Genomic DNA, 25,783 nt, shown 5'->3' with positions numbered 1-25,783 from the left:
GCTATAATCAAGAACGCTAATAACAACAGATGCTGGAGGGGATGTGGACAGAAGGGATCCCTACTGCATTGTTGGTGGGAGTGTAAACTTGTACAACCACTTTGGAAAGCAGTATAGAGGTTCCTCAAAAGACTCCACATAGAGCTCCCCTTATGACCCAGCAATCCCACTTTTGGGCATTTACCCAGATGATCACAAATAAGACCATACTAAAGCTACCAGCACAACTATGTTCACTGCAGCATTATTTACCATAGCTAAGATCAACCCAGATGCCCCTCAGTAGATGAATGAATCAAGAAAATGTGGTATATATACACAATGGAATTCTATGCCTCTATCAGAAAGAATGACAACGCCCCATCTTTTAGGAAATGAAAAGACTTGGAAAAAAATTATATTAAGTGAAGTAAGCCAGGCCCAAAGAAACATAGGCCTCAGGGTTTCCCTTATTTGTAATAACTAGTATATGTCTGAGACAAAAAGTCAAAAGCTATATACTTATGGCCAGATAAGATGAAATTAAGCGAATGAACCCCAAGATAGGGACACAAGTAGTTTTTTTCTCCCTTGCTATTGTTTCTAACATATTTATAAGATGATTACTTTGTTGCTTTGTATGTCCCTCCCCCACAGTGTAACCCCTGTTTTCACTGTATTTGATGTTGGTATAATTTGGGGAGCAGAAGGGAAAAACAAATTGTTTAAATAGGGATACAGATTGACCCATTGCAACAATGAGATGTACTATTTAGGCAGCGGCGGGGGTAGCTGAGGAGGTGGGGGAGAAGGGATGGTAGGGAAAAAACAAAGGAGAAGGCAACAATGCTGAATAAGAAATGTACTCATTACCTTGCTCATGTAACTGTAACCCCTCTGTACAATATTTTCACAATAAAAAATTTTAATTAAAAAATTAAAAAATGCTATTTCACTGGAAGATGCTGTAAAATCATATTCATTTCCTCTACAGTATTTTTTAATACCAGAAATTATCTCACATGAACACTCAACTACCATGGCATTTTGCACCTGGTACATTATACTCCTCTCCTGCTTCTTCTAATTATTTTACAACCGTCACTTCCTTCCCTGTTTTTTCCCTAAGGTCGCGGATACACCTTTCTTCAATGCAATTACAATTAAGCATTTTTTTTTTAATCACCAAAGGTGAAAATTGAAAAGGATCCTATTTTTTTACCCACTATTTTTATAATGAGGACACTTTGAATAAAGCCAGAGTATAAAGTTAATTATTTACAAAAAAAAAGTTACATCTGTTCATTTCAGAAGCATTTTAAAATGGCATTAAGCTTAGCAAGGTGTCTCAAATCTTTTAATCTCAGTACTAAAGAGGTTAGCAGCAAGACCTTGATTTTTAAAAAAAAAAAAAAGTATGAAAATAAATTGTGGCACATAATCCTAGCTATTCAGTAAGCTAAGATTTTGTGAACTGTAGTTTGAAGCCCAGCCTTCTAGAAAAGTCTGAGACCTCATTTCAAAACAACAATCAGCAAAAATCCAGTTTGAACATGTGGTTCAAGTGGTAGAATACCTGTCAGGCAAACAGGCTAAGCAAGCATAAGCCTCTGAGTTCAAAACCAAATATGGATGAGGGAGGAAAGGATAAAACTTAGATGATCTAAAATTAAATGTGAATTTCAGAAACTGCAGTAGATTAATCCAAAAAATAAAGTTATCACCCAAAGAAAGACACCTATAGAACTATATAACCCTAAGAAAAATACTGTAATTACAATTTTAAGGATGAAAAGAAAAAAGTAAAAGCATAATTCTGACACTACCTTGTAATAAAAGTATAATCTTAGGGCTGGAAAGGTGGTTCAGTGGTAGAGTGCTTGCCTTGCATGAATAAAGCTCTGGGTTTGATTCCTCAGCACAACATAAGCAGAAAAAGTCAGAAGGGGCACTATGGCTCAAGTGGTAGCATGCTAGCCTTGAGCTGAAGGGACAGTGCCCAGGCCCAGAGTTCAGGCCCCACAACTGACAAAAAAAAAAAAGTATAATCTTTCAGAAAATAAATAATAGTAACTATGAAATCTTGGAACATGGGAAAAACAAATGAGATTATTGTAAAGCTACAATTTCTCAGTCTTACACAAAATGACAGGATCATTGGATCCATGCTTTTTTTTTTTTTTGGTCGGTCGTGGGGTTTGAACTCTGGGCTGGGGCGCTAACCCTGTGTTCCAACTCAAGGCGAGTGCTCTACTGCTTGAGCCACAGCACCACTTCCGGTTTTCTAGTGGTTAATTGGAAATAAGAGTCTCACGGACTTTTCTGCCTGGGCTGACTTTGAACTGTGATCTCAAATCTCAGCCTCCTCAGTAGTTAGGATTACAGGCATGAGCCACTGGCGCCCGGTGGATCCATGCTTTTGAATGCATTCTAAATTTAGAAATAGGTCATGCCTTCCAGAACTCAGGCACAGGAATTAGGGTTATAATAACATAAGGACATATACAAAATACTGTATGTTAAAATGCCCTTGAATTCTTGAAAATTAAAACAAGCAAAGTCAAAACAACCTGTCACACAACTGTCAAAGATCTAGAGGGAGATATTTCAGAGTAAACTGATATTATAGTTTTGTTTTCAAGTAAATTTGGAGTCCAAACATAATATTACAATCAGCAGGTCCACAGTATTATCTTAAGATTTAAATAATTAAGCTCACATCTGTAATCCTAGCTACTCAGATGGCTGAGATCTGAGGATTGTGATTTAAAGCTAGCCTGGGCAGAAAAGTCCCCTGTGAGACTCTTATCTCCAATTAACTACTCAAAAACTGGAAGTGGCACTGTGGCTCAAATAGTAGAGCGCTAGCCTTGAGCAAGGAGGTCAGGGACACAGCCCAAGCCGAGTTCAAGCCCCACAACCAAAAACAACAACAAAAAATTAAATAATTAGTATTTTTAATCTAGATTTTAGTAAGCAGTTAAACTGTCAATTTAGTTTAAGGAGATTATCAGAAAGCAGCTAATTTTCTACCAAAACAGATTACTAAACTCTTATTTTAGAAGATGAGTATAACTTTTACCTGAAAAAAATGTTAAATGAACTTATTCCTTGAAACCTAAATTTTCAGCATTTGAATTTCTCATTCTTCAGTCCTGTTAGGTTCATCAAGCACCACTGCATTATAGTCCCTGACATCACCCAGAGCTGTATAGCTGGAATGAGGCTTTTCTAAGGCACACTACTTCTTAAGATTGAATGGGGAAAAAGAAAACGTACTCACAGTATTTAAAAACAGAATTTCAGCAAAGTTAAACTGGTAGCAACAAAAATGATTGTATAGTCAGAGATCTTAATTTACCTTGTAAAACAGTAATAAAAATGGAAAGAGGATAGGAAGAATACTAGTACTTCTGAGCATAGACTATGTGCCAGGAATTTGGCTTGGTGATTTACCCATGTTACTATAATTAATCTCCATAATACCTCAGTGAGCTAGATGCTCATATCCATATATAGATAGCTATATTATGATGTAGATGAGGTAGAAAATGATAAATACAATTTGGAAACCTAAGATAGCCAAGATACAATGAAATCCAAAAATCCATTTGAACAGCTTTCCAACATATTAAAAACAATAAATACATTATATTAAGGTACTTTCTTGCTACTTAGATGGCAGTGGAAATAATATTAAGTGTCCCACAAATAACTTATAAGAACACTTTCAAGATTATTCCTGCTGCCTAAGAAATAACCAAAAATATTATCCTCCACAGGATAAACCGCTTGATTTGTTCACATTTTTATTCAGAGATAAGACTGTAACCAAGACTCCACTGAAGCTTAGGAAGTAACCGTGATGTCCTTAAAAAATGACACTGATATCATTTTATCAATATTCACTGAAATGTATGCCCACAGAAAACAACACATGCTATAGATCAGTATTAGGACAAATAAAAATTCTTTGCTTAAAATGTTATTTGCTTATCCAAATAAAATATCAGGTACATTTCAAACTTTTATGAGTTTTATTAGTAAAAGAAAACATTAGAATATAAGTTTCTCTTACCTAATAAAATAGTCATTTCGAATCAACAAAAGATGTTGAAGAATAGAAATAAAATACCCCTCTGCAGTAGTTTCCTTAACTGTGTTCCACACCATGTTGTAAACATCAGATACTTCAGTAAGATAATTAAGGAACTTATGGATTTAGCTGTCTATACCATACACCAATAATAATATGACACAGACTCTGTCCTGTAAGTCTTAACAAACCAGATATCCAGGCCAGAGGCTAGGAAAAAACTCTGCAAGTGGCAACGTGACCTGACAATTTCTGAGTTCTCTTTTACATTCACTAAACTAATCCAAAAGTATTTTAGAAGACAGGAATAGGGAGTAGATGATTGTGAACACCACGTTGAATAATAAGAGTACCATCACCAAGATTGCTGGTGCAGCTATCAATTATCGTAGAAAAATACTACTTGAAGATTGGAGTCGGTGGCTCTTAGGAAGTATAGACATTTGCAAATGCAGTGTTAATAAAAGGACTACATGTGTATATATCCAAAGTACAGGGAAATGACAGCAACCAAATTGAACTATACAATTTCCTGTGCTGCAAAGTATTGAGTGGTAGACAAGGTGTCAAATGTCAGAAAAACTGTATAAGTACATATAACCTGATTTTTCTAGGGATATAGCTCAGAAGTAGAGTAACTGCTTTGCATACATTATTTTTGCATATACATTAAAGTAATTAGATAACATTTTAATTCATAAAGTTTTCATTTTATAACATTTATAGAGAAGTAGGTTTCATATATTGTGGAACACAAATGATTGTTTTGGATTTGGCATTAACTCTGCATATCTTGTGACTAGGCCTCAGAACAAAAGGATATTCAAGTTCAGCTTTAATATCTTCAAGGCGATGAGAGAATTCAATCAAATCTTCTTCCTTATGCTCATCAAAGACTTTTAGTTGGATATCCAGGCCATCATTCTTAATAAGCTTTAAATTCTAGAGATGTTAAGTAGAAATTATGATGAAAGATTTTGTTTCTAATTATGCAAAAAAAGAATGAGTACCATAAACAATAAACCAACCATTCAACTTGATTTACCGAATTCAAACATTTAAAGTGTTAAATAATATTGAAATCTTATCATCTATATTTCAAAACTAGGTTTTTATACTCTAGTCTTTTCCTACAGATAAATTATTCTTGAAGGTAATTTATCTAAATTTCCCCTAGTCAAGTACTCTACTAATTTAAATATTAATAAGGAGGCTGTAGGGCACTTACTGGCAATATCTCTTTCAATCCACATCGCATAAATTCATTTCTGATGTGAAGCCTGAAGTCCAAATCATCAGGAGATGTAACAAGGGCATTTATGAGCTGCATACAAGCTACCTACAACAGATTACATAGTAAGGCTTAGACTTTGCTCTCAACATTAAAGAAAAAAACAACAAAAAAGAAATCAAGGTTTTGTTACAGGTATTATCAAATATCTTCTACACAGAAAAACCTATTGCCATAATAAATTGTAAGGAAATATTTAGTCAATTATAAATGATAGAGAAAATACAGTTTCAATGAAATTTTTTGTCACTTATTTGGGGCAGATGTGATGCAAAGAAGCCGAGACATTAAACATTGTTAGGCCTCCATTAAAAATGCAAGTAAAAATTAATGCCTGGTCTAGTGATACCATTCAACACATATACAATAGAAACTGAACATACCATAGGTGAATACTATAAATATCTGATCAGATTGATAATGACTAAAATAGGACAATAAAAATTATATCCCCCTCACCAAAAGAGACTGAAATTTCAAATGACCTCAAAGTCAACAACATCCTGAATCTGATTAATAGCACTACTGTCATCAAAGACCATTTAATGAACACTGTGTAATTGAGCTACGGACGTTCATTTTCCAGGCAACAGTACTCCTACTTAGGTAAAAATTAAGAATTAATGTATACTATGTCTCTTAACACAAAATATATTACAAATAGCTTACTAAAAACTTTAATATATAGATTATTTTTCAAAAAAAATTACAAAACATTTTGGTTGAATTTTGCACTCCAATCCTACAACTTCTTGAACTTTTTTTATCCCTGGTTGAAAACATATCTTTCATGATTCAAAATCCATTTAAAAAAATAGCAAAACAGATTCTCTCTCGAGAAGCAAAGAATTCTCTGTTGTTGATAATGTTATTTTTCTGTCTACATTCTACCCAAAGTGTAGCGAGAACTATTGGACTACTGATCAACATGTTTAACCTCATGCTGTTCATAAAATTGTCTTCTTTTCCATCCCTTAAGGCAGGGTTTATATGAATTTAAAATGCCTTTTTTGGATTAAGACACCAACGGGGGTCTTAGTTCCTGCTGGTTGAAATATATAGTAATTGTTATATTTGATATCTAAACACTAAAATCTGACCAGCATGCCTCTACTGTCAAAACTTAAGATTGTTTAAAGTAGGAGTTGGAAGTGTGCCAGAAGACATAAGAGAAAAAGTGTATCATACTTTAAAAAAGAAAATGAAAATGTCAGTACCTTTCGAGTACATACTCACTCAACTGTAACCATTTCATGTCAAAAAGTCAAGTTTAAAATGTATTCCTTCTATTTTCTTACTTGGTACCCACAAACAATATTTACTTTCTTCAGCAAAACCATTTCATTTTCAAAGGCCTTGAAGTGTTTCATATATACATTTATAAGCATGTTATTTCCCTATATTCTGAAAAATTAAATCAATCTATTCTGAAAAACTAACTTGGATTCCAAAAAAAAACTAAAATTTTTGTTACTCATAGAAAATAATAAAATTAAGCAATAAAAAATTAGTAAAAAAATACTACTTAAATGAAGAGCAGCTGATACAGACAATAGTAGCATGAAAATGAAAGATAAAATATGAGCCAAATTATTTCCAGGAAATATTCAAAGATGCAAAGAAAATTAGGAATATAAACAATATAACCAAGTTAAAGCAATAAAATTGTTTTCCAAGCCTAATGATAATCTGTAATTATTATGCTCAATAACCATACAAATATCTGAATATTACATGCAAATACCAAAACATACTGATTTTTCTTATTTTTTTCTTCAAATCTTTTTTTATTATCAAGGTGATGTACAGAGGCGTTACACTTACATACGTAAGGTAATAAGTATATTTCTTGTCAAACTTGTTACCCCTTCCCTCATTTTTCTCCTATGTCCCCTACTCCCAATTTCTATAACCAAGGTAAAGACCGAAGAGTTCCTTCAAAACCTAAAAACCTTTGTTACCACTTATGCTAAGAATTAAAGCTGTTAAAACAACTAATTGTACTTAGTACCCACTATTGCTATGTTCCTGAGTCTATACCCTATCAATTAATTCTTAGAAACAGAAAAAGAATCTAAAACTATAAAAAGAAACATGACATGTTTTCTGCTCAAATAGAAGTAAACAGATAAAATGACAACAAACTATCTCTCAGAAGGTTTATATTGCATATAGGAGGAACTATAGGTACTAAACAGAAACAAACACTACCTAATAAAACCTCTAAGATTAAAAGGGAGGAATGATGGACCCTAATAGATAAGAAAACAAATGTATATGTGTCTGTGTGTATACCTATAGCTGTGTATATGTGTATGTTCCAATTCTGAGCCTTGAACTCAGGGCCTACACTTTTCCTTGAGCTTTTTTGATGAACGGTAGTGCTCTACCACTTGAGCCACAGCTCCATTTCAGCTTTTTAGTGGTTACTTGGAGATGAGCTTTTCATGGACTTTCCTGCCTGGTCTGGCTTAAAATCACAATCCTTAGAACCTTAATATCTAGGATTACAGGTTTGACCACCGAAGCCCTGAGCAAATGAGTTAACATGCTCAAAGATATGATCCCTTCAAGTTAGTTGTAAGCAATTCAAATTTAACAATTAGAAAGCAGGTGAGGGTGACAGGAAACAGAGGCCACAAGAAGGTATAAAAACTTGGTGGCACTAAGAACCTTTAAGAACTTAATAGGGCACTTAAAGGGAAGATTTCAATTTGCTGAGAATTTGGGTAAATAAATTACAAGTAAAAAACCAATCAGGAGAAAAGAAGGTAATTGTAGTACTGTGGGGAAATGGGAAGAGCGCAAAACATGAAGAGACTGATTAAATGCACCACTGCATGCAAGTAAGATATGGACCAATAAACAGCTACCCCATATGGCCAAATAGAAACACCGATGACCTAACAAAAATCATTTGGTCAAAAAGATAGAGCAATTTTTTAAGCAGCCAAGGACTTGTCTTCTCAAAGGTACCATATATAACCAGTAAACTAAAGTATAAAATGCAATTGCCTCTAAAATGGTCCCCTCTTTGGTTCACATGCATCTTTATATATAAACTGTCCATGATTTTCACATTAAATAAGTATATTTAAAGACACATCTCTAGACTCTCTTCCCAATCATTAAAAAAAATCTAACATTGTACTTATATTGTACTGTGTGATTTTGTTGTTTCTTTTATATGTTCTTCCCCCATGGTATAACCCTTGTTTTCACTGTATTTGATTCTGGTGTCCTGCACATCTTGTATATACCTTTTTCTAATTTGGGGAGGGGAAGGGAAAAAACAAAATGCTTAAATAGGGATACAAGTTAACCCATTGTTACAATGAGATGTACAAGACACTATATTGAAAACGAACTTTACAACTTCTGTGGGGAAGGGAGGGAGGAGTTGAGAAGGTAGGGAGGGAAGGGATGGTAGGGGAAACAACGGAGGAGATAACAATGCTAGCTAGGAAACGTACTTATTACCTTACTCATGTAACTGTAACCCCTCTGTATACTATTTTTACAATTAAAAAAAAAACATATTTAAAAAAAAGTTCTAACATACTAACAGTATCTTGAATAATATAACTTCTCCCAGGAGGGGTAAAAGGGTCTGGATCCATTTCAGGATTTAGTATAGTTGAAGATTACTCCAAGACACCAATAGTATAATAACTGAGACCAACTACCCAATTACAAAAAGCAAGGCAAATGTCTGCCACAGGATGGTCTAGGAGGTAAAGACTTAACAGAAGATACTATAATAAATAATATAAACGGAAATGTCAAAGATATTCAATGTGTGTGTAAACAGAGCCAGTCAAAGTAATTGTAAAAGCAAATAAAATGTTCAAAGGAAATAGAAAAAAGTGGACAGGCCAGAGCATTGTACCACTGTCAGAATCACTAAATCCACAAAATAGCTTCTTGACCTTGAAAATGAATAAATTTTTTTCCATATATGAATATATGTCACCTAAATTCCCTCCAGTACACAACTTATTGCTGTCTATTACTCAGCTCAGCATAAATATGAGAAAAAAATAAACACCTGATGTACTTTTCACCTTTAGTTTCTATTTTCAAATAGACAAGCTTAAGATAGACTAACACATTCAATGCCTGAGTTCATCAACAAGGCCTATCTTATGTTTACAGAGGCTACCAGAGCAGACGCTTCCTACACTATGCTGAGCAAATATTTTCAAACTTATTTTCTAACCAAAAAGGTTAGAAAATAATCTAAGAAGCACAAAATCATGTGGCCTTAGAAAGTGCATGTCTGGGTTAACTTATTCCTCTTGGATATGAGTAGATGCTCATGTAAGTAAAATAAGGACTATACTATACTATAAAAACATAGCAGCTTCAGGAGCTGATTCCAGATTGGCAACAAATACCAATAAAATACTTAAATACAAATTCTATCAAAATCTGCAAATAGTTATTATCTGGGGCTGGAAGATACAGTTTAGAGTGCTATTCATCTTCCCTACCCCACAGCAGAAATCATCTGTCTCTCTTTGCACAATCAAAAGCTCACATTTATCAACTTAAGATGGCTAAATGATACTTACAGAAAAATATTTTTGCCAGTAGTAGTACAAATAAACTCTAAAGATTTTAAAATTCTATATACATGTATTAATTCAGAATAAAAACTCTAAACAGACTACATAATGTAGTCTAACACAGAAACAGAAAAGTATACCAGCAGATGTAGAGTTGTGTAATTTTATTTATACTCCCAATTGAATGCTCTATAAATGATAGATTCAGTAAAAGAACAAATCAGAGCTTGAAATTTGCATATGCCCCACAGACAGACTCAGACAAATGAATTCAATACTCAGGGAGCTATAATTTACATCAGCAGGAATAGTGGAGACAAACTTAGATTTTTAGAAATATTTATTCAAGACAGTCCCTAGACACCGTTAATTTCTTCTATATCTTCCCATAAACTTTGCCAAAACTGATAGCAATATAATCTTGACATTAAATGTTACATAGTTTTAAATATAAGCTTCTACAGGGCAGAATTGTAGTTCATTCATCTTTGTAGTTCCGATATCAGGCAGAGCCCAGTGCCAAGAAATCACTGGATAACTAATTATTGAATTGTAAGATTTTGTAGTGCCATTTAAAACATTAGCGAAGCAAATCTATGTAGTGGTCTATAATGGCATTTCCAAAACTATGTATTTAGGAGTCTCAGAAAACTCACAGTGAATTCTAGATAATGTTCACCACTAGCTTCTTAAAGATATGCTCTATATGAAAATGAGTTCACACTAGGATATTTTTTTACTGGGTTTTTAGCATGATGACATATTGCTTACTGATGCATTTCAATGGATCTTTGTTGATACCTGTTCGTAGGTTAGTCCTACGAAAGCTAACCTCAATTAACACAGTAGCCAAAACAAAGAAGAATTAAGATAAATTTATTTCTACATTTTTCTGGGATGTCTAAACAATGTCCTAAAAATAAAATCTTTACCAATACTCTACATTTTCATTGTCTTTTCATTAAATGTGAAAGCAATTTATTTGAAATTAAAAATAACTTTAGTTGACAGTGATGTGGGATGAGGAGATAATTTTTTTTAAACCAAGATATGACCAATCATTACAGGATGAACCAAATAAAATTTAGGTGGCTTTGTAGCATATAAAGGGAAAAGAGAACAAATGAAAGAAAACATATAACCTTAGCTGAGCGGGATGCTGGTAGCTCATGACTATAATCATAGCTACTTAAAAGGCTGTGATCTCAGGATTGTGGTTCAAAGCCAGCCTGCACAAGAAAGTCAATGAGACACTTATCTCTAATTAACTACCCAAGGGCTTAAAGTAGAGCTCAAGTGGTAGTGGACCAGTCTTAAATAAAAAACAGCTAAGGCTTGGCATCAGGACCTGGGTTCTGTAAGGTCCTCTCCTGGATGGCTAGCAGACTCCACACTCCTCGCAGCAAAGTCTCTGCCCAGTATCTGCATTACCTAGGCAACTGGCACACCTGGAAGAGGTCACAACTGCATCCACTGAGGTCACATCTGGATTTGATGTGGCCACACCTTTCCCAGCCCTGCCCTAGATAAGGCCTAGCCCAGGCATTATTCCCAGGCCTTTCCCAGCCATGGAGTGCTAACATGGCCTGGTGCCAGCCGGACCTATGAATAAACCTACCCCTTACCTGAATACCACGTGCATGGTGTACTTTTACTAGGCCACATTACCACGAATCACCACTATCACCACCCAAAGGAAACCTTGCCTGGACACATAAATACATTTAACATTTGATTTTTTTCAATAATTTATCTAATTATTGATGAAAGAACCTAAACCATTTAAATAATGGGGGAGGAGGATCCTCAATTTTTAAATGCAAAAACTCGCAGGCTTTGTTATGCTTCCTGAGACATAGAAAAATGAAACCCAACCAAAGCTTAAAAATCTATTTAATGAAATCCAGACATTAAAGAGTGTTTTTCTTTTTAAGTTAAAGAAAGATTTGTCTTTGTGGTAGCCATAAAATATAATTCTCCACATTGAACTACAGGGAGTATAATAACCAATGGCCCCATCTTCTCTCCTTTCTCCTCTCTTCTCTCTCCCCTCTCCCCTCTCCCCTTCCCTCTCCCCTCTCCTCACCTCTCTCTCTCTCTCTCTGCATGTCCAAGTCCAGGGCCAACTCAGTACTGGGCTCTGTCCTGAATTTTCTTTTTTATTTTCTCTATCATTTTAGCCATAGTTCTACTTCCAGCTTTGTTTTGTGTCTTCTATTTTATGTTTGGGGTAGTCAATTGGAGATAAGAATTTCAGCCTGGTCTAGCTTTGTACTTAGTAAGATCCTCAGGATCTCAGCCTCTTGAGTACTGTACCTAGGATTATAGACTTGAGTCATCAAGCACCAGCCTTTCCACTAGATCATCTCAGTGTCATCTTTCCATATTCATATTTACTTAGATACATGCACAGCAAGTATTCATTTAGGACACAAAGAACACCCCAATGGCCTTGCCAGGTTGCCCTAGAACCATGACAGATCAAGGCACCGTTCCTTGCTGTCACTCACCCATAGTCAGAAGATCCACATTAGGCCTGGCAGATCACTCTGCAGCCTCTCCCCTATAGATACAGACTAACATAGTAGTCTTGGTTCACAAAGCAAGTTTCAACAAGAATGTCATTCGCAACTGTTTCATAAATAGGGTAATTGAATTTTAATCAATTTCTTTTATTTTAACACATTTACATTTCTTGTTTACATGTGTACTTTCTCTGTACTTCCATGTTGTGATGAGTGTGCATATCTAAAACACTGACTAAATGTACAGCATTTTCTTCTACTAAATGTTCCAGAAACACTGTATTCCTGAGTTTTGCTTCTTTGGAAAATATTTCACAACTAGAGATGTCTCCCATAGAAATCTTAGAAAATAATACCAGCTGTGTACCACCTCTGTCCATATTTGTATGAATGTTATCATTACAGTCTATTAAATCTAGCAACAGATGATTATTGCATAAACATGTGAATGTGTTTAAATGAATAACTAGAAATGGCAAACTGAACCATATACCAGTGGCTTACCCTGTAACCATAACTACTCAGGAGCCAAAAGTGAAAGATCATGGTTTCAGACCAGCTCAGTTAAAAATTTCATAAGATCCCCCATGTTAGTGAACAGCTATGGTCAGTAGTTAACATTTTGCATCTCAGCTACTTGGGAGGTTGTGATGGGAGGAATAGAGAGAGTCCATGCCTGCCAAGGCAAAAACATAGAAAGACACAATTGCAACAGAAAAGGCTGGATGTAGGAAAAACATGCTTATTATCCTCAGTATGGCAGGAAGGGTCATCAGGAGGATCGTGGTCCAGCCCAGATTGGGTAAATAAAGCAAAATCTTATCTCAAAGGTAACCATAGCCTGGTACCCTTTCATAAATAATTGTCCCAACTGCGGCATGCCACTAATAATAAACATGTTGTTGCTAATCGCAACCCAAAGCAGCACGACGGATACAGAGCTGAACAAAATTAGAAAAGGCAGAGAAAGAGAAAGGAGAGGGAGAGACATAGAGAGAGAGAGAAAATTAGAGATGAGAGATGATAATCAGAGAGGTTCAGGCTCTCTGGCAGCAGTTGGGCACCACGTCCCCCAAAACAAGCATTATTTATCTGAGTTAACATAGGGAAGGTTACCAAGGATACATGCAAAACAAAAAGCACCTATATTAATATTACAATCAGAGTTAAAACAGTTTGTGAGACACACTGGTTCCCTTATTCTTTTGAGACAAATGACTGCAGCCCAGGGAAAGTCCAGATATGATGTCCTCTTATCTAGTCCGAGGTTAAGCTGTGAAGGTTTTTTGTCCAGCCTACAAGGTCCCCAGCACAGCTACAAGCCTAAAGAAAGGTGGGGGGACAGTCAAGGGAAGGGGTGGTACCCCAGTTTCTTCACCCTCTTCAGAGCTGTCAGTTTAACTCTTCCATGGCCAACTCTTAGTGTTCCAAGTGCTGTTGAGACAGTGTCTCAACCTTTCAAACCTTTTCTAGGTTTCATAGCTCAGTTTCAGAGTTCCCTACAGAGTTCCCTTCCAAGAGAACCTTCTGGACCATGAATCTTAAGTAGAAATAAAGACATCAACTTGCCCCTCAGGCAATTTTGGAGATCACTCCCAACCCAGACTTCCCTTGGTAACAGGCAGTTATACTTTCAGTGGGAGTCATGTAATCAAGCAACTTGTCCCTGGCTTCAGCAAAAGTCAGCAATGACACCCTAACAGCACCAGACAGCACCTCCTCTTCACTGAGAAGGGCAAAGTCTATGCGATCTCCATCATTCTGTGTGTAAATGAACATCTACAGTCAAGTGGAAAAATCAAAAGGCCCTAGTATGTATCTTAAGCTTGAACCTGACCATTCGTTGGTTTGGGATATGAAAGCTGAAAAGCATGGCCTTTTCCTGCTACTTATAATACTCATTACCAGTAGCCTTCATTAAATTCTGATTTTAACTGTCTACAGCAATCAGACCAGGGTAACTGCTGCCCATGGTAACACAGGATCATGTTACCTGTGGGTACCTCACCACAACATGCCTGCTTCAATCCGACCTTCATGCAAATGGAACTGCATAATGGGGCTGATAACAAGCTAGCACTTGTAACTGTTACTATTGCTATAGATAACAAAATTCTTATGACTTTAATCCAAGAGATTGTGTATACCAACAGCACTTATAAAACTATGAAAGTTTTCATGTCAGTTTATAAGTAGTAGAATCCCGGAAGTGGAGCTGTGGCTCAAGCAGTAGAGTGCTTGCCTTGAGCTGAGGGACAGTGCCTAGGTCCAGAGTTCAAGCCCCACAATCCAGTAAAAAAAAAAAAAAAATGACCTAAGTAGTAGAATCCCTCAGAAATCTCATGTTCTTGAAATTCCTAGTAGTAGGTCCAAAAGATCTGTGAAATTGAGCAAAAGCAAAAACTCACAAGGCTTCCCAAGCAACTTTCCTAACAAAAACTATAATTCCATTAGCCTTATGACAAACAAGAGTTTCAACAAACTTTGGAATCAAGATAATGCTTTTGACCCCTGACCAAAGTACAACAATGACAAAACAAAGAAAGAAGACCCCCCCATGTAGCAAAAGAATGTGAGAAGAGAAAACAAAATAAGAGCAAAAGTGAAGTATGACAGAAATGAGACTAGTCTTCCTCTAGCCCTCTTCTAGGAAATCATGGCCAACAGAGGAAGGATCCCATTGTAAAGCATGGATAAGCAGTTGGGTGGGCAGTTGGGTTCTCTGACTAGATGTAGTAGAAAGTCTGCCCACAGAGGCTTCAGTATTGAACAGAGCAATGTGTCTATTAGAACACACTGCCATTTGTTCCTGGGCCTGTTCATCATTCACATGTGATCCCTGGAGCCCACCACAAACTCTAGACGAGATCGGGCGCATTCAGGGTGGTATGGCCATAGACAACCACCACAAACTCTAGAAAGCATAGAGTATCATTTTCTGCTGAAAAACACTATCTGACATATCTCAGAAAAGACACTGAATTGTATCTACTCTTATGTCTAATTTTTGTATGGCCTTCCTAAACAGAAAACTAGTGCCTGAGAAGACTTTATACATTTTCAGCTCTATAATTCTTCATTTCCTCACTCAACCATATTATATGGGAAAAAAATAAGCTTAATTTTATTATAATTACAGTCACTTAGATTATCTTTATTATCAGACCATAAAGAAAGTGTAATAATTTTCTTTAAAAAGTACTTTGTTACAAATATACTTATTAATTAAAAAAAATCTTACTATTCTTTATTTTACTATATTCTATCAATTTAAAAGCAAACAACTGATTTCTATTATATTCAGTGACAAGTTTTATTTTTGATTTGATGATGAGTTAATATGCATACTAGTACATTTTAATAAATGCAAATTAGATAACTAATAGAATAAAATGGGCACTTAGAGCTTTATGGGAAAACTGATAGAAAGCTAGTTCTAAAATCTAGTTTATTTGTGGAAAACGCAGACACATCTTAGAGAAGAAAACATTACTAAAGTATGAATAATTTTAAAGGAAGTAGAAGAAAATAATCATATTGCACAGAAAATCAAATCCATTTTACCTTTTTATGGTTGGGAGAGTTAGGAGTAGAAAGCTAAATTACCTTTCTAGAAAATGGTACTCTCCCACTTTCTCCCAACCTTTTAATGCCAGGGAGCAATCCTATGGCTTTGGGTTTTCTATGACAACATCCCACTACTGAGCTACATCTACAAGTGAAATAGTACCTTCCACTTCTAGAGCACAAGGTACTTCACATATTAGGCTTAATAATAGTGAGAGACTATTATTAAAGAATACAACTACAACACAATGATTTAACAGCGAAAATAAGAATTTAGAATAATTATTCCCATTGTCAACTCTTATTCAACAGCACAGAAAATCTAGAAGTTATAGGAATTCTTTAATGTGGGGGAAAATAAGGAGCAGAAAACCATGAAGCAACCATTCATACTAGCTACTCAGCTAAAATCTGAGGAGCACAATTCAAAGCCAACCCAGATAAGAAAGTCCATGAGACTCTTTAATTAAGCACAATAAGTCTGGAAGTACAACTGTGGCTGAAATGGTACAGTATAATGCCAGCTTTGAGGAGAATAAAGCTAAAAGACAGTGCCCAGGTACTGACTTTAAGTCTGATATTAATACCAAAAAAATCATTTTTAAAAGGAGAAACATTAAACATTAGTTATTAAGCTTGAATGCATATACCATCTATGGTTATAAGTGATTGGGGCATGTAGAAATTAAGTCTAAATGTGACTTTACAAGAAAAATATTTTGTGAAAATGCATCATGTAGAATTATTAAAACAATGAAAATCTGTAATTCATATAATGAGAAAAGCAGCTTTTAATCACAATTAGATCAACAGGATAAACAATTCATTGGGCTATGATCACATGTCTTATACTGCTAGAAAAAGTAATGAAAGTTGTCACAGGAGTTGCCAGTACATATTGCTAAGACAAACTATCACTTAGTGCAAATTGGAAATATGTACGTTTATTAAAAATGTGATAAGAATATTAAGCTCTGTCCAAAGTTACATAATGTGATCATTACATACCAGCCAAGTCATTAAACAGTTATAAAACAATATTATGTAATGTTACCTAAAAATGTATTATATACATGAAACTTACTTGCAGTTGAACTGAATTGTGCTTAAGGCCTTCCACAATAGAAGAAAATCTGTCGATTTTTCTTTCTTCTCCAGCAGAAGTTAAAGCTTCTAAAACTTCTTCAAGGCTGTTGGAAATTTTCAGTGAATTAATTTAATTTGCAAGAGCAAATAACACAAATGCCATAATTCAATTACTGTACCCCACTAAAGGAGATGATGTGTCTAGGCAACCAGCAAGACTTTAGAAGTACCAAGCTGGGCCCAGAGCATCTATCAGATGTACTGCTTTACTTACAATTATTAATGCATATTAGTGTAACTAAATGGACTTCACTGAATTTCTACACATGCAGATATAGTGTTTCAGTGGTGCCTATCTTTCCCGCCACCCTCTGTTACCTCCTTTTTCTCTGGCCAAGTTTCAACTCTTTCACCTTCTATAAAATTGCCTTTTTTAGGTTCAGGTTACCTTGTATTTATTTTTTCTTTTCCACGTTCTCACATTTGACAGACAGAATATAATTCTTGTCTTTCTGTGTTTTGTATACAGTATTGTGCTCAGCACATTTTATGTTTTCACTTATTTATCCCTCAAAAAATACTCTATACCTAGCATTTGTAACATGCTTACTATATAGCAGACACTCTTTGAACTACTTTCTAAACATTAAAAACTTTATATTTATTTAAATTTTAAATGATACAAAACAACTCTACATATCTTCTGGGTACCAATATATGAGTACACTGTGTAACACTCAAGTCAGCATAAGAAGTTCCAGCACCTCAAATATTTATCATTCCTTTATGGGAAAAATATTGAGTCCTGCCATACACCGGTGGCTCATGCCTATAATCCTAGCTACTCAGGAGGCTGAGATCTGAGGATCTTGGTTCAAAGCCAGCCTAGGCAGGAAAGTCCATGAGACTCTTATCTCCAATAAACCACAAGAAAACCTGAAGCGGTGCTGTGACTCAAGCAGTAGAGCGGTCACCTTGAGCTGAAGAGCACAGGAATAGCACCCATGCCCAGAGTTCAAGCCCCACGACCAACCAAAAAGTATATACACATATATATGTATAGAGTCCTTTATCCTAGCTTTTATGAAATATATAACTAAGCCCAATGGTTCACACTTATTACTCCCAGCTATTCAGGAGGTAGAGATTAGGAAGATCACAGTTCAAGGCTAGCCTGGCAAAAAAATTAGCAAGACTCAATCCCAATAAACAACCAAGGCATGGTTCACACCTATAATGCCAGCTATGCAAGAGGCACAGATAGGAGAACCTTCCATCCATGGAAGCACGAGGCCAAAAATGTAATATAAAATGAAAAATAACCAAAATCAAAAATAATTTGAGGTGTGGTTCATGAATTAGAGTGCTTACCTAGAAAGCACAAGGTCCTAAATTCAGTCCACAGGACAACCAAAAAGCAAAGAGAAGAAATAACAGTAATGATTGCTATCTAGAATTGAGCCTACAAAGGAGATAGATAGATAGATAGATAGATAGATAGATAGATAGATAGATAGATAGATAGATAGATAGATAGATAGATAGATAGATAGAACAACTATATTCAATAGGCACTATATTAACCCATTTTATAAACTACAAAACTAAGGAAGAAAACTTTAAACAATCTGCTCAAGGTCTCACATCTACTGCATGTAGAAGCAATGACCTGACCAAATGACCTACATAGGGACACTAAAATGCTTTTAACCAGTATGCTCTAAAATGCCTAGAAGGAAATGAGTTGTGATAGACAAACACATGTAGCAGCAATGTATTATACTCAAAATTAGTAATTACGAAAATGTAATTTAAACAAGTATACCACCTTCTCCTTTAAAGAACAGTTCTGTATCTAGCCACCAAAGATGCTATCAGAAGACAAAAACATATGACCTATGTGTTATTTATCATTTTAATACCCATTCTGAACTCAAAAAACAATAAAACTAATAAAGGAGAGAGAGGGGAAAATAAAGAGAAAAATGAATAAAGAAAGAGACAGGAAGACTGGGATGAGAAAATGGAAAGTGAGTCTAAAAGGAGAAAGAAAAACAGAGATGGGGATGGGGAAAGAGGTAATATAGAGAAAGAAAGAAGATACAGGGAGGAAGGAAAGAAATCGAAGGGAAAATGGAAGAAGCAATCATGCATATCAACACACATGCATGCATGCTACCTATCAACTTGCAGATTTGCACACTCAAATTGGGAAACTGAAGGGAAAGTTCAGGGTAAATGCCCGGTCTGATAGCTGAGACCACAGTTGGGTTTAGCTAAACTTCTGGAAATTATCCCATAAGTTCACAGGGAGCCAGATCTGGCTGGTGCCTAGACACTAATTTAGGAAAATCTGAGTGGGCTCAACCCACCTGCTGCAAGAGGGGCTGCCCAGGGTTGGCTGACAGGTAAGTGCAGCCCTCCACTGCCTGACTTCATCCTGTCCGAGAGCTGCTGCTCTTCTTCCCATTATTCAAGTTTTACCCTTTAGAAAGGCATTTAAAATGTCTCTTTATAATCAAAATCCCAGTCATCTTTTATAAGGAAAGGTTTTTATGTGTATAATTATCAGTGGTCTTTTAGTTCTAGCTCTAACAAATGTGGTCTAAGATTTTCTAACCTTAACCTGTAAAGTACTATCACATATATAAATGCATAAATCTGTATTGCATATAAATTTCCAAATAGTAATAAGTCTGTGACTATAAGGAAAAACACGTGATCTACAATTTGAAATAATTCTGACAGAAAAATTAAATAAGAAAGAGAATCCATTTATATATTTACTAGCTACATTGAGAATTTTTATATAGAGTTCAAGTCACAACAGTACAAATTATTATGAAAAATAGCATTTGCATAGAAATATTCTAGGACATAACTAAGGTATCAGTAGAAAAATAATTATTAATTGCTCAAATACTTCTATATTTTAGTATACTAAGTAATTTTAATATACTACAACACTGAAATTCTAGAGTAGGAAATACAAAATGATTTTTTTTTCAATGAATGCATAAGAAGAGAAAAACACTTACATGCTCTCCTCGCCTACGATGCAGACCGCAGAGAGAAGTTTGACCACATCAGTCATCATACTGGGGTGCTGAGGATCCATGGCTTTCGCCAACAAAGACAGGCTCCTCTCCTCGCTCATAATCCTCTCTAAGCCATACTGATATTTTTTAGGGGAAAAGAATACAGAAAGGAAATTCAGTGTTAGCAGTCAATGAGGAAATGGTGCCCTAAAGGAAACACACATGTCCAAAAAATATAATACATTTTTACACTCAGTAATGCCTGAAAATATAAAAACCTGTAATACACTAAAACAACAGTATTCACTTGTGTCAAGAACTAATGATACTCAAACAAATTCACAGAGAACCTACAAGGCATGTGAGATTCATATAAATAGGAACAAAAAAAACAAGCAGACAAATTCTGACACAGACAATAAGCTGTGAGCATCATTTTTCCTGGTGAAGAAAGTTGATAGGAGTGCTACAGTCAAAGTAAACACATAGATGAATACTTCCTAGGAAGATGTAATGTGCACTACACTGTGTGCAATTACATGCCACTTCCTTGCAAGGAAACTATCTGCAATAAAATTAACCCCATATAAAAAAAATTCTATCACTGCAGCATGTAACAATGTAAAACAATTTGTTGTTGAGTTATTTCACTTTTTCCTTCCTATGTATTAGAAATCCAATCATATTTTATACTTAGCATATCTCAATTTCCATGAAACACATTCAGATGCTCAAAACCACATTTGGCTACCATATTCCATACTGCAGGACCAAATATTAACACACAGTTCATAACTGGGTAAGGGCGAAGGCAGTGAGGGAAAGATACTACAAGCAGACTCCAATAATACATAGGTGTGTTCTCATCAGAATCATTATTTGTCATCTGGAAGATAATGGAAGTTGCAAACACACATATGTAAGTAGAATTATTAAAAAGAGAAAAAGTTTAATTACCACTGCCCATATGTTACAGGGGATATGTTCATGACAGACTGTATCTATCTATGAGCCTACTTAATCTATAGAACAATCAAAATGTAAAGAAATACTAGGAAGAAAACAACACTATTTACCTATCAGACAAAACAAAGTATGTTACCAAAGAGTGCATAGATAGTTGGGTCATAATATTAATAATAAAAATAAGGCATTAATCTCATCAATAAACTTATCAACTGTAGCTCAAAATTAGCACAATATATATGCATCAATGTCAAATCTGTAACAAGCTTATTAGACTTAAATACTGGATTATATCCTATTTATAGCTATCTTATATATGACATTTATTTAAAGAAACATACACATAGAGCTGAAATATTACATTTCCTTTAAACCACTATTTAAAGAACACAAGAAAAACAGAAGAAACATAAGCCAATGGACCAAGTTACATCCTATAATGTAATTTTTGGATAGACTTTACTTTCTTGTTAGTGATGGAGGACAACTTAAAAAGAGACAGCTAAACAAGTCCACAGATGCTCACTTCTGTGTTATTCTGGGCTGTTTCATGATTGGAAGGAGAATCCATAACTGACAGGAGGGCAGTAACCACATCAGCTTCAATAATCATTCCAGGGAATTGTCAGAAGCTTATAAAGTACAATTAAATCTAACCCTGAGTTTGTCAATAAGTAAGGCAGGGTGGTGTATGCCTGCAATCCAAGATACCTCGCAGACAGACAGGTTGAGGTAAACCCAGGCCAAAAAAAAGTTACTGAGACACTTCAGAGAATAAGCCAGCGGTAGTGTCTCAAACATGTCATCCTAAATGTTCTGGAAGCATAGATAGGAAGATCACAGTCTAGGCAAAACAAACAAACAAACCGCTAACAACAAAACTTGAGACCTTGTCTGAAAAACAACTAAAGCACAAAGGACTAACTAGGTTGCTCAAGTAATAGATTACCAGCCTACAACTCCAGTATCACCATACAAGGGAAGGAGAAAAAAAGGAGAAAACGAAGAAGGAATGGAAAAGGGACAGGAGGGAGAGAAAGAGAAGTAGGGGAAAAGTTATAACTGAGCTTAAAATTCAAAACTAATATTTAAAACTGAAAAATAAGTTGAAGTGAAATAAATAATAGAAAATAAAGACATAATGACTAGCTGGCTCTGTCCCAATAAACCTGGGGGGTACAATAAAGCTTGTCCCATTATTCGCCTTCATTTCCCACCCAAGTCTGTCCTTAGCCAGGACCTTTCTCCCTAGAAGTATGTCATGACTGATGGCGATGTCTTTTTGACGTCCTACCCAATGCTTCTATCTAGCCCTATGGTCCCAACTACTGTGGTTGAAGCCCTTAATATGAATGAGCACTCTCATTTCATGATTCTGAACATGATCACAGGGCCCCAAAAGCCAACTAGCAGCAGTCTATGATTTTCCTGATGTAAATGGGTAATACTGGAATTAAACTAGACTTCCAGTTCTTAATGTCCATAACTAACAAGGAAGTGCTACATACTTGTATAAAATTAGTCTTTCAATTATTAATTTTTTAAAAATGTTGACTGTGACAAATAGTCAACTTACCAGTGCTAACTAGCATTAAAGTCCTGTATTATAAGATAGAGAGGTAGAGCAAAGTATGGAAGGTCTAAGAATGTAGCTCTTCTGAATAGCAAGGACCCACTCTGGGAAATAGGATAATTGCCCAGTTCTAAACTGAAGCCCAATGTCAGGTTCTATTTGCATTCTACCTGGGGCCCATTATTACCTAATGGGTGGAATGTCTTTTAGGTAGGGGATCTGTGTAAGAGGCTCAACATCTGATAAAACATTGCAATTATATGACTACTGGTGATAAACAGATATCCACAATGAGTTAATCCTACTTAAAGCAGAGGGAATGTGAGAAAAGGATGGCCTCAGGAGCAAAGAAAACTTGTGTGGGTAAACACTTCAAAGCAACACACAACACTTTTCAGACTGAAATCTGTGCTAATTTTCTTAGAATGTAAACAAACAAAATAGTCTTTCATCCATACCTTTATTATATTTTTCTTCCTGAGTGGACAGAATATTCTTCCATTTCAAAAGAATTTTAGCCTATGCTAAATATTATAGAAAATCCACTTTCCTATATCATCAACAGTGGTCATATTAAGAACATAATTATTGGTACAAAATAAGGTTCCACATTTTTCTCATAAAACCAATATGTTAATCTTGCAACAAACACTAGCAAAGACTTCACAATAACATTTTTAAAAAATTTTGTATTTACAGATGTGATTGATAAACTTGATGAAAACTACCAACTTGCCTTGGAATAAGAATGTGTAACTTGAACAAAAACTTCACATATTAGATTTAGAGTTAGATATTAAAATATTTATCATAAATACGAGTAAATTCATTTTTATTCTAATTAATATGGTAACAGCCTCAAATCCAAAGGCAATTTTTATGGAATCACGTGTGCAAGTTAAAAGACTTCAAACCTATGATAATATATGCATTCTATAAAAATACGAACATATGGGCTGGGAATGTGACCTAGTGGTAAAGTGCTTATTAGCATGCATGAAACCCTGGGTTCGATTCCACAGTAACACATACACAGAAAATGCAGGAAGTGGCACTGTGGCTCAAGTGGTCGACCACTAGCCTTGAGCTGAAAAGCTCAGGGATAGTGCCCAAGCCCAGAGTTCAAGCCCTATGACTGACCAAAAAATAAAAAAACTAAAACCAAGTAGTAATGATGTCTTCTATATAATAATTTGCTTAAACCAAGATATTGTTCTCTACTTCAAGATCCACATGACACGTTGGTTTGGCAAAAATGTTGCTGAAGTTCCTGTACTCTCAGCCTTCCCACAAAGTTCCCAGTTCTCCACAATCACGATACAAAGAGAATCTTAGACCTACAGACTCAGTAGGAAGTCAATTCCATCAGTCAGGAGTTTCTTGCTTCTCTTCATTTAATATTAAAATAGTTCATCTGGAGAAATCTAGTTCATATTACCTAAAATCTTTTGATTTATACATTAGATACTTTCCTTGAAAGTCCTGATTGGAGGAGGAAAAAGTATTTCATTGGTTACAACTAAAACTTAGCTCCAAGAAAAAAAATGTTTTAAAAATACTAGTAATTTAATAATTAGAAAATATAAATATTTACTATAGTTAATAAAGTTTAAAAGACACTTTTTTAAGTACTAGTATTATTTTCTAAAGATGTTTCAAAAAATATGTTGTTCATTAAAATCAAGAGGTTTTTCCTCTAAAACAACAATCACAACACTATGGTAACATTTCCTCCCTGATGTCCTAAAATGCCTATCATTACTCTACACATCATGAGGTAGATGAGCTTAGATATTGAAGCCAAAGAAATGGCAGGAGATTATGATAATTTCAGCAACTAACAGTATATGAGGGGAAAAAAAATACTGTCAAATAAATTCAACTTCAGTAAAAAAACCACAGCATCATTTTAAATAACAAATCCTATAGAGCCTCTATAGTAAGCTTGCTCTCACTATTACTTGCTCCATTTTTGGACCTGCTCATACTTGTTTACATTAATTTCATTATTCCTAGATAATTCTTACAATGTCATTTTTTAATCCTAGAATATAAGAAGTTTTCCAAAGTGAATCTCTGGTAATATGGTTATTATTGAAGACTAGTAATTAGTGAAGATTAGTAATTGTGTATCATTTTAAAGTAGAATCATGATATATTTTTGAAAATGAAAAGGCAAAGAATAAAAATGAAGACAGAAAGGGAGAAAGCAAAATGAAACTGGGAGGAGTTAAGCTTCAGAAAAGGTCCCATTAAATCCCAACTCTCTTACTGCAAAATAGTATATTTCATGCAAAACTTGAATCCAACCCACTGTTCTTGCCGGTATGTACATCATGGCAATACATCCCATTAATGCAACTGAAATCTTCTATTATAAAAATCAAATATAAGCATTTGAAATGCACAAATTAATTATAGATACATACCTGTGTATTCATCAGAGCCTTTAGACACTGGATGACTTTGTGTTGATTCTTCTTTACAACTTTGTCTTGGCTGTATTAACATAGAAGATAACAGTAGAAGAGTTATAATTGGACATACAAAGTTATTTAAGGGAAAATTACTAACAATACTTACCTTTTGTCATTGATTAGTTTTTCCAAAATGTCTAGTAATAATCCAAGTCCCTCATATCCAAAACTCTCCACCCAACTGAAAAATGAAAGAAAAGATATACACTGTCAGAATTTTAGAACACCATGAATACTGAATGTAATAAGTACTGTACACATTTAATACTTATAAACTGTAAAATCAAAGCAACATCAAATACAAATTCATCTATGATTGAATAGTGAAATGAGGAAGGAAAATAAGAGGCAGTGAAGAGCTAACCTCACCATCTTTGGCCTGTGGGAATCAAGTGTACCATCACTTCTTTGCCCTATAGTATTTCATAGTAACACAGGTATTTACATTAATGAATTAGAAAAATTACTAATCAGATTTACCCACATACCATTACATAAAACATTAGTTTGGATTATTCCCAGAGCAGAATATGGGCAAGTGAGTGTCAAGGAAGACTATAGACATAAGAATAAGGAAGGAAGGAAAGAAGGAAGGAAGGAAGGGAGGGAGGGAGGGA

At 35.1% G+C, this 25,783-nt stretch overlaps 1 protein-coding gene across 1 annotated transcript in view; it reads right to left on the bottom strand.

The window, feature by feature from the left end:
• Positions 1–25,783, bottom strand: part of Diaph3 (diaphanous-related formin 3) — a 450,644-nt gene that overhangs the window by 291,358 nt on the left and 133,503 nt on the right. Inside the window, exons 6-12 of the mRNA XM_013010947.1 lie at positions 25,273–25,347; positions 25,119–25,188; positions 20,151–20,287; positions 17,111–17,216; positions 5,304–5,414; positions 4,899–5,017; positions 4,058–4,174 (exon numbers count right to left, since the gene is read on the bottom strand). Of these exons, the coding sequence (XP_012866401.1) occupies positions 4,058–4,174; positions 4,899–5,017; positions 5,304–5,414; positions 17,111–17,216; positions 20,151–20,287; positions 25,119–25,188; positions 25,273–25,347 (735 nt within the window). The remainder of the gene's footprint in view (positions 1–4,057; positions 4,175–4,898; positions 5,018–5,303; positions 5,415–17,110; positions 17,217–20,150; positions 20,288–25,118; positions 25,189–25,272; positions 25,348–25,783) is intronic.

This window comes from Dipodomys ordii, unplaced genomic scaffold, assembly GCF_000151885.1.
Source record: "Dipodomys ordii isolate 6190 unplaced genomic scaffold, Dord_2.0 Scaffold1, whole genome shotgun sequence".
NCBI classification, from domain to species: Eukaryota; Metazoa; Chordata; class Mammalia; order Rodentia; family Heteromyidae; genus Dipodomys; species Dipodomys ordii.
This window is presented reverse-complemented; position numbering and strand designations above follow the sequence as displayed.